The following is a 17,795-nucleotide window of genomic DNA, read 5'->3' as shown; positions in this document are numbered from 1 at the left end:
GAGGGGGTTTGTTACTTTGTGAGGGTGAAAAGGGTAACTATTGCATTGTTCTGTACACCTGAAACTAACAATAAAAAAAAAAAGAAAGAAACACTCTTTGCTGAATGACATTTACTAATTTTGGAGATAGGTTAACTACAGAAATTTACTAATCAATGAATAACATTAGGATAGAAAAGCAGTCTTTTAAGATACATGATATTATGCTATATGGACTTTTTGATCAATTTAAGCAATTTTGTAGAGCTCTGATGTCAAGGTAAGTGAGAAGTCCAATGCTCCTGTAATCTAATGTGGCTTATAAGGGGTTTACACGCTAAATTGTGGCAAACTGATTAAATGATGAAAAAGAAAAGTTACAGAGCCAGTAGAGAATTTAGAGACTTCACAGTGACACATTTTCTGAGACTCTGAAGCGATTTGGTGACATTTCCACGTTTGCCCAGGACTGGGGCGCAGGCGAAGCCCAGACTGCCTGCCCTGAACCATGATCTCCCTGAGAGTCCTGCTTTGCTGCCTTCCTCCACAGGCCCCTTCTTCAAAGCCCTGTGGAGTCTTAGCCAGGCTTCAAAGAATAGAGTCCACCTTGAACAGACAGCATCTCTCCCAGACATGAGCTTGATGGCAGGCAGGGCTTATCTCTGAAGAATCAGTCTTCAGCGATCCTATTACAGTTAATGAGCTTTTCTACAGCTTAAAATACTTTAGGAAGAAGAAAAACTTTTTAAAAAAGTATCTAATTGGAGCTATCCCAATCATATATTTTTCATCAGCAGCCTTTGTAATTCGAGGCTTTAGTGAGCCTAATCATTCTAAGACACATTTTTATGGAGAAAGGAGAGAATTTTTCCCCTACTTTAATAATGCTTTCTCAGTCATCAAATTATTGAATATAAAAGACTAAAACACATTCATATTCACATTTGGAAAGATTTACTTAAAAATGCTGTTTGAACGCATTCTCACTATTAAAGTCACTATCATATCTTCTGCAATAAGAGGTAAAACGTGACTATTACAATATTTCTCTGTAAAATCAGGCACAACTTTGACCGAGTGGTGGGCACTTAATTAACCTGGACCCTGAGACCGTGCTGGGCCTGAGGTAAGTCCCCTGGGGAAGGGTTGCTGGAGGGGTCCTTGGCCTCTGTTTCATTAGGGGGTTGGTCCAGAGCCTTTTCAGCTTGCACACTTTTATGTCCTTAAGTTTCTTAAGGCATTTATCAAAACTCCACAGTAACAAAATTTTTATTTGCTGCCCATCATGGTCTGTCTCAACTTCTGTTTTAGGTCACAGAAGTTCAAGGGCATAGATCATGATTTCCTTAGTAAGAAAACTACAAGGGGGCCAGCCGAGTGGTACTATGGTTAAGAACTGGCTTGGGATGCCAGAGAGCCCCGGTTCGGATCCCACATATGAGGGCCAGTGACACTGCCCTCTACAGCTAAGATGCTGAACAACAGCTCAACCTGGAGCTGGGCTGCCTTGAGTAGCTGGCGACAGCGTAGGCTGCAGCACCTGTGGCAGTGGGTTGCCATGGGCTACCGTGTGTAGCCAGCAGCCAGCGTGAGTGGCCAGCAGCCGTAGTGAGCGGCCATCCAGAAACCAGCGACTGATCTGCTTCACCCGGGAAGAGCGTAATGATGGTGCCAACTTGGGCCAGTGAAGCAACTTCCTCCACAACTAGACTGAAGAACAAGACGACAGCAACTTGTCTGTTCCCCTTCCTCTAACTCCCCATCACTGTTCCCATCCCCCCAATACCCCAATAAAAATCTTTAAAAGAAAGAAAAGAAAAGAAAACTACAATGCCTACACTACCATATCACAGATTTAGAAACCATGAATCATAAATGCTAAAACTCCTTTTGTTGAAAGTGTTTTGAATATTTTCAATGAAATCCTCAGGAAAACAAGAATTCTATATCCTCTTAAGAAGAATGATAAAAAGAAATCATGCAGATACTTTCCAAATTTTGAAAATTTAACTTCAACTAAATTTGAATGCATATTACATGCTCCCTTCCCCTAAACAGATCACATTTAGATAAGAGTAGAATTTAAAAGTCTGTTCCAAAAGAGAGAGGGAATATTTAGAGGAATGACAATGATTACTGCTGAGGGTGGAAATCGTAAGGTGACCTCTCTGGCCCAGTATTGTACTGAGTCTTTAGCATACTTTAACTTGTTTAATCCTCACCACACCTCTGTGGCTCAGACATATGATTATCCCCACTTCACAGATGAGGAAATTGAAGCACAGAGAGGTTAAATGACTTGCCCAAAAATCACACAGCTGTTGTGAAATGCCAATTTTCAAGGTAAATTTGTGCCATTTGACTTGTTAAACTATGTCCCTCTATTATTTTGTGACTAAATTAAAAAATTCCAATTGAATAGAGATTATTTGTTTCTATTATATTTTTCTGGGAAAGTTATTATTGACTCTGCTCCCAAATATTTCTTACTTTTAAAGTTATAATAGTATGCTTCTAAAACTTAATGCAAAATTTAGATCTAAAGATATAATGCAATACTTTAAACTGGAGATTTTAATATCAGGCACAAACTTTTAGAAGTGATCTTTTTATTAACCAACCTTCTTTGAACTAATTCTATTCAGAAATCTGAGCTTACTAGCTTAATGTGTCTCTAAATAAAATTACCAGAGTTGTTGGGCACATCTGTACTTAAAACACTATTTGTCTAATTGCTTCTACTTAATTAAACAGTCCATACTACAAGAGATTGCAAATTGATTTTAAATTAAGTAAGTCTGGTAAAACAAGAACCAATGTACACTGGATTAACTTGCTCCATATTCTTTTTTGTTGTTGTTTTTCTTTTCATTTTTTAAGGAGTTTCTTATCTATTTCTTCAAAGGAAATCAGGGAACTATTATATAGTGTCAGTTATTCCAGGGTTTTATATACTTTTGAATCATTTTGTCAATATTCACAAAACAACTTGCTAAGATTTTGATGGGGATCCGCTGAACCTATAGATCAAGTTGGGAAGAAGTGACATCCTAACAATATTTGGTCTTTCTATACACAGATGTGGAATAGCTCTCCATTTATTAAATTCTTTGATTTCTTTAATCAGAGATCTGTAGTTTTTCCTCATATAGATCTTCTACATATTTTGATAGATTTATACCTAAGTATTCATTTTTTGGGTGCCAATATCAATGATATTGTATTTTAAATTTCAAAACCCAATTGTATATAGAAAACCAATTAACTTTATATATGAAAATGTATCTGCAACCTTGCTAAAATTGCTTATTACTTCCCAGAGATTTTTTTTGTCACTTCTATGAGGTTTTCAACATAGGCAATTAATGTCATATGCAAACAAAAACAGTTTTATTTCTTCCTTCCAATCTGTATCTTTTTTACTTCCTTTTCTTGTCTAATGATATTAGCCATGAATTCTAGTACAATGTGTGAAAAGGAGCGGTAAGAGGGTTTATCTTTGCCTTGTTCCTAATGTTAATGGGACAGCATCTATTTTCCCTTCAATAATTACTGTTAGCTGTAGGTTTTTTGTAAAAATTCATCATCAGGTTGTAATGTTTTTTTCTATTCCTAGTTTATTGAGATTATTTTTCATGAATAAATAGGATTTTGTGAAATGCTTTTTCTTCATCTATTAATATGATCAAATAGTTTTTCTTTTTTAGCCTGTTGATGTGATGAATTATACTAATGGATTTTCTGATGTTGAACCAGCCTTGTATACCTGGAATAAATCCCACTTGGTCATGGTGTATAATTCTTTCCATACATTTTTGGGTTTGATTTGCTAATATTTTGTTGAGGATATTCACATCTATATTCATGAAAGATGTTTATCTGAAATTTTTATTTCTCTTAATGTTTTGCATATTTTTGGCATTAAAATAATGCTGGCCTCATAGAATGTGTTAGGAAGTATTTATTCTGGTTCTATTTTCTTGAAGAGATTTTATAAGAATAAGCATACTTTTTTTCCCTAAAATTCACCAGTGAACCCATCAGGCCTGAGTGCATTCTGTTTGGCAGAAAATTTTAAATTATTGAATCAAATTCTTTAATAGATATAGGCCTATTCAGATTTTCTATTTCTCCTTTTTTGAAGGTTGGTGCTGGAGCAACTAGACATCTACATCACACACACACACACACACACACACACACACAGAGAAATTTAGACAAAGACCTCACATCTTTTACAAACATGAAGTCAAAATAGATCATGTAGTTTAATATAAAATGCAATGAGACTTTATTAAAATTAAATACTTCTGCTCTGTATAAGATACTATTAATAGAATGAAATGTTATGCCACAGACTGGGAAGAAAATTTTTGCAAAACACATATCTGATAAAGGACTGGTATCTAAAATATGCAAAGAGCTCTTAAAACTCAACAAGAAGTAAACAACCAATTAAAAAATGGGCTAAGATCTAAAGAGACCTGTCACTAGATAAGATATACAGATAACAATAAGCATATGACATGATTCTTAACATCATAGGTCATTAGGGAATTGTAAATTAAATCGACAGTGAATTATCACTACACATTTACTAGAATTAGGTAAAATCCAAACACAGTCAACACCAAATGCTAGAGAGCATGTGGAACAAAAGGAACTGGCATTCATTGCTGGTGGAAATGTAAAATTATGCAGCTACTATGGAAGACAGTTTGGCACTTTCTCACAAAATATATATACTCTTACCAGACAGTCCTGCAATTGCACTCCTTCAAAAACATCAAATGAGTTTGATCACAAATCACAATTGCTAAAGGTTGGAAACAATCAAGATGTCCTCAATAGGTAAATAAATAAACTGTGTTACAGCCAGACAATGGAATAGTATTCCACAATAAAAACAAATAAGCAAACAAAGAACTATCAAGCGACACGAAAATATGGAGGAGTCTTAAAAGCACATGGCAAAATGTAAGGAACAGTCTGAAAAGGGTACATACTTTCTGATTTCCACTGTATGACATCCTGGAAAAGGCAAAACTATGGAGCCATTAAAACAGATCTGTGTTTGCCCTGCATTAGGGGCAGAAGAGGGATGAATAGGTGAAGTATAGGGAATTTTAAGGCAGTGGAACTATTGCGTATATATAATGGTGGATGTATGTTATACTTTTGTCAAATTTATAGAATGTCACACAAAGAATGAACCCTAATTATTAACTATGGACTTTAGTTAATAATGTATTAATTGATTAGTCAATTGTAAAAATGTTTACATTTTTTTATATATTTACATTTTTGTATATATTTACATATGTAGTATTTCTTGTATATATATTTCCTTTAGAGAAAACAAGTTAGAGACTTCCCTTTTGAGAAGAAAAATGGTGACAAAAAGAGTTACAAGAGATGAAGGAGAAGGGGAAGGGATGAGACAATACAATTGGGTAATTGTAATATGGCCGCAGGGATAGAAAAAGACAGTCCGAGGAATACAATCAATAATGTTGTAAGCATTTCTTAGGGGGCCAGATGGACCCATGTCCTTTTGGGGAGTCCACTTCATAGTTGATGTAGAGGCCTGACCACCGCATTGTATTTCTGATTTCTGAAACTGATATTGAATAATACTGTATGTCAACTATAATTATATATACATATAACCTCGGGACATGGAGTAGAGTGCGGGAACGGATTCAATGGAATTGTAATAGATAAGCATGATATCGGGGGTGGGAGGGTAGTGGATGGGGGGAGGGGGGTTGTTACTTTGTGAGGGTGAAAAGGGTAACTATTGCATTGTTCTGTACACCTGAAACTAACAATAAAAATAAAATAAAAATAAAAAAGAGTTACAAGAAAGTATCTTTCACATTGGTAAGTGGGTTAACTACCAAAATTGGAAAATATTAGACTGACTGAACTTTACTTGATTCTTGGAATATAAAAGGGTGCAGCCACTGTGGAAAGCTGTATGAAGGTTCTTCAAAGAACTAAAAATAGAACTATCATATGATCCAGCAGTCCCATTTCTGGGTACATATCTGAAGAAGATGAAATTACTATCTCAAAGAGATATCAGCATGCCTATGTTCATTGCAGCATTATTCACAATAGCCAAGATATGGACATAACCTAAATGTTCTTTGATGGAAGACTGGATAAAGAAAATGTGATATATATAATGCGATACTATTCAGCCATAAAAAATGATGAAATCCTGCCTTTGTGACAATGTGGCTACAGGTTGAGGGCATCATACTAAGTGAAATAAATCAGACAGAGGAAGACTAATATTATATGATTTCATTTATATGTGGAATCTAAAAATATCAAACTTATAGAAACAAAGAACAGGATGGTAGTTGCCAGGGGCTAGGAGTTAGGGGAGAATGTGGAGATTGTCAAAGGGTAAAAACTTTCACTTATAAAATGAATAAGTTCTGGGGATCTAATATACAGCACAGCTAAGAGGCCTGAGGTTCGGCTAATTGTGCTGACCCTTGTGTACCATCCTTTATCAGGGACATCCTGATTAAGGGATGAATAACCACAGCTTTCCCCTGAGCTCCATCACATGTAATGCTCTATTGTTAACTATATTGTATTGTATACTTTAAGGTTCTTACAATAACAACAACAAAATGGTAATTCTGTGAGGTGAAGGATGTGTTATCTAACCTTATTGTAATCATTTTACGATGTATATGTGTATCAAATCATCACATTGTAAATCTTAAACTTAGGCAATGTCACATGTCAATTATATCTCAATAAATCTGGAGAAAAAAAGAATAATGAAGAGAGACTTGTCTAAATAAATATCAAAACCTATATAGGTGTAGTGATTAAGTACTCACAGAGAAAAGAAACAGACCAACAGAACAAAGCAAAGTTTAGAGACAGGTCACACATGTAGGTAACTTTGTTACGTGGCAGAAGTTATGGTAGAAGAGTGGGAAAAGGAGAAATAATCATAAATTGAACTGGAAAATGTGTTATAAATGTATGAGATAAGTGCAATTCTCTACTACAGGCCATAAACACCATATTTAATTGTCAAAAGCAAGTATAGGTAATTACCTTCCTGCCCTTCAGATGAGAAAAGACTTATGAAACATGATGTAAAAAGCTGCTAACCACAATAGAAAATTATGATAAATTCAACTACATTAAAATTGGGCACTTCTTAGTCATTAAAAGACATCTTAAAGAAAGTTACTAGATACCAAACACTAAGAGAGGGTATTCTAACACATATAATAATGCTAAGGAATTAACAAGAATATACCAAGAACGCTGAGAAATTAATAAGAAAATGATCCCCCAATAGAAATATGGTCCAATGACATGAACAGCCATTTTAAAAAATGGGAATATGTATGGCTAATAAAAATATGAAGCTGTATGCAATCTTATTAATAATCAGGGAAATGCAAATCAAAGCAAACTGAAATGCTAATTAAACACATTGATTAGCTACATTTGAGAGCCTAAAAATACAAGGTTTTGAAGTTGAACAATGGACTTATAACCACATTGAAATACAGTCTGAGATTAGTTTATAAAGTTGAACTTTCATTTACTCTTTGTTGTAGCCAGTCTGAAGAGTCAGGACAGACTTCTTCCCAAAATTTGAAGGATTTGAATGCTGACACTGATGATGCCACACACAAACCAGGAGGGTACAAAAAGATTGTTGCTCACATGAGAAAGCTTTCTTAGGAAAGCAGAACGGCTTCCCCAGCAGGTCCAAATATAGCTTGAGAGCAGGGTGCGAGCCTGGCCTGGGGCCTTAGGATGGCTAGGGGTGGAGTCTGGGCTGAGTGTTTCTGCATGTGGTTTAAACTTCCCACCAGCACCAAAGAAGTGAGCATCTAGACTTTCTTTATCATCTTGCATGCAGAAGGGGATAAAGGAAAGTGAGACTTAAAAGCTTTAAGTAGTCAAACATTAAAAAAAAATGGAGCCATACTCTTTATTACCATAACTCCTGGTATATGACTGATGATTAAAATGTGCCATGTTTCATTTAATTGAATTTGAACTGAAGTAAGCTATTACTGTGCTCTTGGAGGCCTACAGCCTGAGGCTGGTAAAGAAGTGGAAATTTCACAGAATGTCTTGTTCAGGAACCCAGCATAGTACATTCTGAGAAGTCAGGTGAGGGCCTTGGTCCCTATCAGTAATGTCTGGAACTCCAAAGGGTATCAGGAGTGTCTCGGTGAGGGCTTGTGTGATGGCATGAGTTTGTGCAGTGTAACCTTGAATTACATTTGGGGTATCTGTGAGGCAAGAGATTCCCAGAATTCTTTACCCCAGTGGGGGAAACCTTGGAAGTCAGTGTTGCTGCCATTGTCTGGGCCAAACAACCTGACCATTTTCAATGGATTGAGAGTATAAACAATGTGCAGATGGATCTGAAACTTGGCCAGGAAACCCAGAGCTAAGAGGCCTGAGGCTTGGCTAATTGTGCTAACCCTTGTGTCCCATCCTTTATCAGGGACTCCCTGATTAAGGGATGAATGATTACAATGTTTACTTTTATTTCCAAAGATAGTATGGCACAGCTTGAGACCTCCGAGTTATATTCCGTTTACTTGTCATGATCTTGGCACTGTGATGCACGATAGAATCTCCTGGTGTCACTGGTGAGCAACACCCACCATCCTCTACAGTGGAACCAACGCCGTGTCAGATTCCTCAAACCATATCTGGAAGACGGGCACTACTCAGATCACACCAGAGGGAAAATCCTTACAGAAGTGCAATCAACAACGAAATACTGGCAACATGATTCTTATTTACATTTTTAGAGTCTAATTCTTTATAAAGGAAAGAAAAGAATGATTTAACCCCAGGAATCTACAAAGACAGGAGCAGGGAAGTGTTGGACACCTCCTGAGAATGAAATTTCAGTTTCTAGCTTGTATGGGTTTTTATTTGAACCAATACAAACACACCACCATAAGGTATGGTGGTGTGTTTGTAATTATAACTCTGTTGCCTCCCCTCTGTGTGGAGAGCTTCCTTTGATTGAATGGATATGTTGTAATTATCTCTAAATCCTAAAGTAGAATAGAAGCTTAAATAACATTTCCTTTTTGTTTTCTTCTGTGAATTTGTTAGTAGGAAAGGAAACTATTCTCTAATGACTTTTTGACTAAAAATAGTAAATAAGTAAAATAAATGATAATATTTCATTATGTAGGCATCATGTGCTCAGATTTTTGTATGGGCACCTACTGAAAAGCCATCATGAGATTAAAGTGATTTTATTCACTTATTTTAACAGATGTTCATTTACATTTTGGAGTATGCTCACTATATTCAGAATATGCTATATATAATCACAAACACTAAGATTATGCTAATTTTGTCAGAGTGATTTACAGAAACATTGAATCTTGTTTCTTCTTCCTGCATTTTCCCCTCCTCTCTCATTTTATTCTGGTAACCCAGCTCTGTAATTCTTTGCCTGGGGTTGTTTACTGGGCTTAACGCAAGAGAAGTGTGAAGCCAGTCAGGAAAAATTCCAGTGTCTCAGAGGGTAAGGAAGGAAGAGAAGACAGAGCGGCAGGGGACAGCAATATCCAAGAAGGTAGCAAGATCTGAAAAGGACAGCAGGGTATGAACCTGCAGAGGCTGTGTGCTGAGACGGGACAAATTAGAACTCATTGCAGGGGCAGTTGGGACCTTAGAGTAACTCTGCTGGAAAGACGAACAAGAATGACGGGAGTATCTTTCACCTAAACCACTGGCGCCTGGAATCTCCCCTGAGTGAATTTATAGAAAATAAAAACATAAAATGTTGTCACATTTCCTGCACCCTTGAGATTTAGAACTGGGATCAATATCTGCTATACAACTTATAGTATTTTAAATTATGGCTTCAAATATTTAAAGCTATTTTTCTGTCCAGTAATGTCCTCAACTCCATCAGTCTCCTCTCTGTCACACCCTTTAAGCTGTGATCATCACCAGAATTTATGCCATTTCCAAAATCTCCTTATTAAATATTCCAAATTTCAATTACGTTTTCTATCCTTCCAACCCAATTGCTTCAGAATCTCTGCTACAAATTTTTCTATCTCATTGGGAAGCCAGATCCAGCACTTTGTTACTGTTTTTTAACAATTCTTGCCTTTATTTCCCTCCTCGTTTAAGTTAGACTCCATCATGCAACATTACAATCTTTACCTGGCACACCCTCAACTCTTTAGCTTTTTTCTGCCTCCCCTAAACCCAATACCGCCTAACACCAGTATAAACCTTTCTGTGTTTGAACAAAACAGTAGAAGCAAATCTCATCACTGGACTATGAGCCTCACTTTAAAATTTTTGGTCACTAACCAGGAATCATATTGAATTGTGCTGTGAGATTCTACCACACTTTCCAGTAAGCTGCTTTCTAAATGTCTGTGACAACATGCCACCAAGTAGCCTCCCTTTCACTCTCAGCTGATGGCTTTACTTCATACTTCATTAGAAAATAGAAGACTTTGGAATTATTGTCTCTTTTCTCCACAACAAGTCCTCCTTCTTACTGGCAATTACACACATCTCGTTCCCTCCCTTCTGAGGATAAATTTCCCATCCTCTTGTCAGAGACAAATCTTTTCACTTCTGCATCCTGCCCACTGAACATCGTGCCTTTAATTAGCTCTGCTCTTTCTGGCATCACCAATCAATATTCCTCTGTAAACTGGATTATTCCCAGTATGACATACTAGACGTTTTCTAGGAGTTCCCACTTTATAAAAGATGGTTTGAAACTATATATTTCCACTCTTTGTACTATCCAAATTCTTTCTCCTTCTGAGTGAACTTTTTACACAATAATTTTACATGTTTGCTGTGTCATCTTTCTCAATCCCTCTTAACTCTTCGACTTACTCAAATCCAGCTTGTGCCCAGCAATCCAATAAAATGACAAGGTCACCAGTGATGTCCATATTGCCAAGCACAGGTTCTCCCTCATCTTAGCCCATCAAGAGTGACCCATGAGTTAAACACACCTGTCTTCTGATAACATGTGTCTATTGTGTTGCGGAGATAAATGAAGACCCACCCATAAATGAGCACAAGCCATGTATTCAGAACTCAGTACAGAAAGGGAGGTGGCCACCATCACTGGTGTTTGGCAGAGACTCAAAGGTAGGCAGAGGGTTGGGGAGGCCTCCCAGTGGACCAGAGCAGGTTCAGGTGGGTCCTGAGTGCTGGCTGTTGGCATCTGGAAGCTGCAGGCTGCTAAGAGCAGCAGTGCATCCCCTGTGACTGGCTGGCAGAACATAGATGGCTTTTTCTACTTGGTCCTAAGTTGGAAGTGGGACAAAAATTAGGGAAGCTGCCAGTTATTAATCAACTCCTGGCCATTTAGAGCTGATTGTTACAGACGTTACTGTTTGGCTTCCTCAGTTGTTTAGAGAATTACAAGTCTGAAATATATTATAGCAGGCTGCCTTACTGGGCTGGTTACTACAGATAAAGGGTTGTTTTCCTGGAAGACACTGAGAGACCCACTATACAAATGGACGAAGGGCAGACCATAGATAAAAAGAACTCTGACTCAGGAAGCCACTCAGGGGCAACTCGCCAGCACTCCATTTGCATATTCAGTCCCTCGGTATCTTCCAGGACCCCGCCTTCTCCTCACTTCCTTCCCCAGACGCCATTCTTCAGTTCTCACTGCCAGCCTTCCTCCTCCACGCCCACACTGCTCTACATGGCGAAATATCCTGTGGATGAGTCCTGGGTCCTGAGTGCTCTCCTTTTTTCTCTTTATGCACACTTTTCGTGTTGATCTCCTATAATTCTGCAAATTTTAATAGAGTTTAATAGGTTGGTTTCCTATAATCCTGTATTCTGATAGCTGCTAATATTATTTCTATAGTACCAGACCATCCTGCTTCCACTGGGTACGTTCTCAGGGACTCACAGCTGTGCCTTTGTGCTAGGACCCTGGGCTGATGCTGGGTGACATTTCCCAGACAATAGCAAGGCATGCAAGGAGGCTGACAAGAGGCGACAACACTGCTTTGACATCAGGGAAACCAAGTTTTATTGTATACTGTTAAACAGGCATATATTTGGATATGCTTCTTTTAATCAAAATAAAAAAGTAATGGCATTTTTCAGGGAATCTAATTTAAATATAGCCTCAGTCTATTCTAAAAAATTTTTTTAATAAAAATAAATATTTTGAATAACATCACATCTGAGTAGTGACTGTCACTGAAAGCTATGTTTCTATGGGCACAGAAAAGAAAGAGGTCCTCAGCTCATTCACAGGCTGCCTCCCAACCTGGATATCCTTTCTCCCAACCAGAGTTTAACTCACCAAAGTCTAGTTGATTCCTGAAAGCCCAGTTCAATTTTCATGCCCCCTGAAAGCCTTTCTAGACCATGAAATCATTATGTACCTCTCCCCACTTATGTCCTGATTTCACCTGGTTTGTGTCTATGACATTTGTGAAACAAATCTCATATATTCTGTGCGTATGTCTATCAGTACCATTGAACTGTGACTTTTTTGAGAACTGGTGGGAAGTCTTATTTATCTTTGTACCTAGTTCAATATGTGTTTTGGTACAAATAGTAGGTAGAAAATATCTTTTGAACTCAATAAGACAATCTTTGTTACTTCAAAATTCAATTTCAAAGCCCTATAATTACTAAACGGTGTATGAACACAAAAATCTTTATAACTAAAAAATTCATGAGCACATTTATGAAGTCAGTCTCCTCTCAGCTATCATTGGCTCATAATAATAGAGTTGATCTCCAACCACCAGGTCAGGCATTTGATTAGTTTTTTGTTTTTGTTTTTGATAGCGGGATGGTGCCAATATCCACCAATCTAAGCAATTGAAATGCAAATTGATTGCAAGAGAAATAACCCCTTTAAAGGGGAAGGATTAGACTCTGGGTGAAGGAGGAGCTAAAGGGAGGGAGGGGGAGAAGCAAAGTCAGGGTAGGGGCACAAGTGCGCTCCAGCCTCCCCAGGAAAGGTGCAGATCAGAGGAAGAGTGAGGCAGTGGTGAGGTTTTCCCCAGGGCAGACAGCAGGAACAGCCAGGGCAGGGAGGTGGTAGTGAGGAAGGAAAGCTGAGCATTCAGGAAGTGTGGAGCTGTAGGCTCTACCTTTCCAGAACAAAGCTCAGCATTGGATGGGAGCTTGATACTAGATCCACCCACAAATCACTAGGCATTCACCATCTTATGGAAAATGGCGTAGTCCAAATTTCAGTGGCAAAAGACAAATAAGGGCCTACACATTTTAAAAAGAGAAACTTAACATATTGTATATACCAGTGTTGATGTAAGAACTCTAAACCTGTAGAAAATTTTTATAAAAGTTCATTTGAGTTTTTTGAGCCAAACTGATGACATGCTGGGTGGCAAGATCTTAAAATGCTCTGGAAAATGACAATTTTGCAGTTCTTTTTTATACATTTGGAATTAAGGAGGAAACTAAGGAAGATTACATGAAGGTAGGAGAAAGCTTGGGGGGGGGCGGGGAGGCGGGAGAAAGCTCTGATTGCATTACAGGATAGTTAACAAATCATAAGATCATGTGCTTCCTTGAGAGTAGTTACCCTGCAGAGGGATCTGAAAAACAGGATTACTTCTGGCATTTCAAAGGTGTGTTAACCTAGTAGCACAAGAACAATGGCTGGGGCTTGCTTAAGGCAAAGATAAACCTTTTATAGGTGTGGGGCATGACTGCCCACCATAACCTGCCCAGTTAGGAATTTATGATCAGATCAGCCTAAAAAGTTACTTTTGGCCACTGAGCTTGTCAGATTTCTTACAGAGCTCATTTTTTGTTCACACCAGATATTGTCAAGTTTTAGCTCTTATGAACCCAAATAAAATCAGGAAAAAGACTGCACAGATACTGTTTGAAAGCAACCAGGTGTAAGTGTCCACACAGGTGCCCTTACTTCATATGCCCACAGTTGATTGACTAGTGCCTGTGGTGCTCTCATATTTGTCTTTATCAAAGCATAATTTTCAAATATTAAACTCATAACTCTCATGCAAGTGTAAAGTGAATATATGTCATAGATTGAATTAACTCATTAATAAGAGAACCAGCATGATGGTAATGCTGCTTCAAGAGCACTGGTTGGGGTGGAAGCATTTATAGTAGCTGGAGGAGAGAATTTTTTTTTTTTTTAGCTGAGCCATCCTACCACCTGTTGGCAGCTCAGCGGCAACTCAGCTCAGGCCCAACTCGAACCGCTGTTGCTCAGAGCTCAAACCTTTTGAGCCAGCTCTTAACCAACTGAGCCACTCAGCCGGCCCAGGAGAGGATTCTTAAACAAGATTACTGATTTCAGATAAAAACAAGATAGTGTTTCACAGGGAAAACCAGCTAACATTCTAAAGTTTGGGGATTGCCTTTTTTATCAGACAGGAATCATTTGTATCTATGCTGGACAAAGAATTATTTTCCTACAAGTTAACATCAATCTTTTCAGAATTATAACACACCTTTATCAATAGAAAACAGCTAGTCAAACAAAGGAACAAAGGTACATGCCTAGAAACCCACACTCTGGTGGACCTGATCATCACACTCCAGCAGGACCTCAAAAGAACAGGCAGAAACCCCATTAGCTCTTTTCCAAGTTTGTGGATAATTTTTCTTAATACCAATTTATGAAGGTTTTTCTCTTCTTCACCTGATTAATACCTAGGAGACTAGATATTACTGGGAATACATATTCCCAGATACATCATCAAGTTGCCCCATGGTAAAATAACACCTAATCTTGAAATTGTTCACTTATAGAAGGAAAATACCTCAACATAATAAAGGTCATGTATGACAAACCCTCAGCTAATATCATACTTTATGATGAAAAACTTCAAGCTTTTCCTCTATGGTTAGGAACAAGACAGGATGACCTCTTTCACCACAGTTATACAACATAGTACTAGAAGCCCTAGCCACTGCAATCAGGTAAGAGAAAAAAATAGAAGGCATCCAAACTGGGAATGAAAAAGTCAACTTCTCACTTTTTGAAGATGACATGATTCTTTACATACAAAGTCCTAAAGACTCCACCGAAAAATCTATTAGAAACAATAAACAAATCCAGTAAAGTTGCAGGATACAAAATCAACCTACAAAAACTGATTGCATTCCTATATACTGACAATGAGATTTCAGAAAATAAATGAAAACAACAATTCATTTTGCAATTGCAGCAAAAAGAATAAACTTAACAAAGGATGTAAAGGACCTATACACTGAATACTACAAGACAATATTAAAAGAAATTGAAGAAGATACAATAAACAGAAAGATATTTTGTGCTCAAGGATTAGAAGAATCAACCTAGTTAAAATGGCCCTATTACCCAAAGCAATATATGGATTTAATACAATCCCCATCAAAATCCCAATGGTATTTTTTAAAGAAATAGAACAAAAAACATCAGATTTCTACAGAATCCAAAAGACCCCAAATAGCCAAAGCAATCCTGAGAAAAAAGAACAAATCCAGAGGTATCACACTCCTTGACTTCAAATTATACTACAAAGTGACAGTCATCAAAACAGCATGGTATTGGCAAAAAAACACACACAAACCAATGGAATAGAATTCAGAGCCCAGAAATAAACCCACATATATGGGCAAATAATTTTTGACAAAGGAGCCAAAAAGATTCAACAGAAAAAAGAAATCCTCTTCAATAAATGGTGCTGGAGAAATTGGAAAGGCACATGCAAAAGAATGAAACTAACCTGCTCTCTGTCACTATACACCAAAACTAATTCAAAATGGATCAAAGACCTAAATATAAAACCTGAAACAGTAAATTGCATAGAAGAAAACATAGGTACTAAACCTAGGGTATTGGTCTTAGAGAATATTTTATGAATTTGACCTCAAAGGCAAGGGAAGTAAAAGCAAAAATAAATGAATGGGACCATATCAAACTAAAAAGCTTCTACATGGCAGAAGAAACAATCAACAAAACAAAGAGGCAACTGACCGAATAGGAGATGTTTGTGAACAATACCTCTAATAAAAGGCTAATATCCAACTATATAAAGAACTCATTCAACTCAACAACAACACAAAAACCAAACAATCCAATTAAAAAATGGGCAGAGGACCTGAACAGACACTTCTCCCAAGAAGACATACAAATGGCCAACAGATAGATGAAAAGATGCTCAACTTCACCAGCTATTAAGGAAATGCAAATCAAAACCACAATGAGATATCAACCTCACACCTTTCAAAATGTTTATCATCAACAAGACAAGTAATAACAAGTGTTGGAGAGGTTGTGGAGGAAAAGGAACCCTCATACACTGCTGGTGGGAATGTAAATTGGTACAGCCACTATGGAAAACAGCTTGGAGTTTTCTTAAAAAATTAAGAATAGAATTACCATATGACCCAGCAATCCCTCTTCTGGGTATCTACCCTAAATTTTTTTTTTCATTTAGCAATTTATTTAATAAACAGTCCACTTTTCAATAATAGTTTTTAACATTTCCATGAGTTGGGTAGAAAGCAAATTCATGACCTTGAAATAGTAGTAGGTCTCTAAGTGATAACCTGAGACTGGCCATTAGATTCTCACATCTTCATTGTCATTGAGGAGGTAACGGGACAGTATGAATATATTCGATTCCTAAAATTCCTGCAATGACCTGCATATACTTTAACATTCAGCTTTACTAAACAGATTTTTTGAAATAGTGTGTGAAGAAGTTATCGCTGTGCCTTGTTTCCAATGGTATTTTCTGCTTCATTTTGATTTTCAACACCGATAGGATATGGTGCTCTTCCTAAAAGAAACTGTTCCCATTTGGGAATATATTCTTCTACTGATGCCCAGTAAAGAGTCTCAAGAGAAACCACCTCAGGCGGTGGAAGTAGGTGAATCCGGGTCTGTAGAGACTTTTCAGCTGCTTCTATATCCTTTAAAAGACTAAGGTTCCTTTTAAAAGCAGTCTCAGCTGCTTGAATCTGAGATGCCTTTTCCTTGTTTTGATCTCCAAATTTATTCTCCATTTGTTGAAGTAACATTAATCTTTGTGATATTATTTCTTCATGTCTTTTAGAAAGGCGAATTTCTTGAGCAAACAAGGAAGTCATCTTTAGTTGAAGCTGCCTTATAAGCTTTCCTGGCTGAAGAGACAGAGGTCTAGTGAACGGCTCTGAAGACTCGGAGCCTGAAGGCAAATCATCTGCTTGGGTGCACAAGTTGACGGTGCCTGCCAGGCCCACTCCGACCTCTTAAAGAAAGGCGCGGTGTCGGTGCCGAGGCTGGGTCCTCTACCCTAAAATTTTGAAACATTTATCTGTAAAGATATATGTACCCCTATGTTTATTCTAGCACTATTCATGGTGGCCAAGACAAGGAAAGAACCAAAGTGTCCTTCGGTAGATGATTGGATAAGGAAGATGTGATATACAATGGAATATTACTTGACCATAAGGAAAGATGAAATATGGCCATATGCAACAACACAGAGGGATCTTGAGAGTATCATACTAAGCAAAATAAGTGAGACAGAAAAAGTGGAGAAGCCTGTGATTTCACTCATATGTGGGATATAAAATTGCAAACAACAAATGAACAAGGCAAACAAACAAACAAAAACTCATAGACACAGACAACAGTTTAGTGGTTACCAGAGGGTAAGGGCGGGGAGATGGGGTAGCAGAAAAGGGTAAAGGAGGTCAAATATATGGTGACAGAAGGAGATTTGACTCGGTGGTAAACACACAGTGCAATATACAGATAATATATTGTAGAGTTATATGCTTGAAACCTA

The 17,795-nt window shown here is 37.6% G+C and overlaps 1 protein-coding gene across 1 annotated transcript; it reads right to left on the bottom strand.

Moving 5' to 3' along the window:
* Nucleotides 1–16,452: 16,452 nt before the first annotated feature.
* On the bottom strand, nucleotides 16,453–17,237 carry LOC109377453 (uncharacterized protein C3orf14). The gene has a single exon (XM_019633797.1). It carries the CDS (start codon nucleotides 17,110–17,112, stop codon nucleotides 16,726–16,728), a length of 387 nt encoding a protein of 128 aa, XP_019489342.1. The 5' UTR covers nucleotides 17,113–17,237; the 3' UTR covers nucleotides 16,453–16,725.
* Between the last annotated feature and the right edge of the window lie 558 nt (nucleotides 17,238–17,795).

This window comes from Hipposideros armiger, unplaced genomic scaffold, assembly GCF_001890085.2.
Source record: "Hipposideros armiger isolate ML-2016 unplaced genomic scaffold, ASM189008v1 scaffold_1412, whole genome shotgun sequence".
In the NCBI taxonomy this organism is placed as follows: Eukaryota; Metazoa; Chordata; class Mammalia; order Chiroptera; family Hipposideridae; genus Hipposideros; species Hipposideros armiger.
Note: the sequence above shows the minus strand (reverse complement) of the source record. Positions and strands in the feature narration are given on the sequence as shown.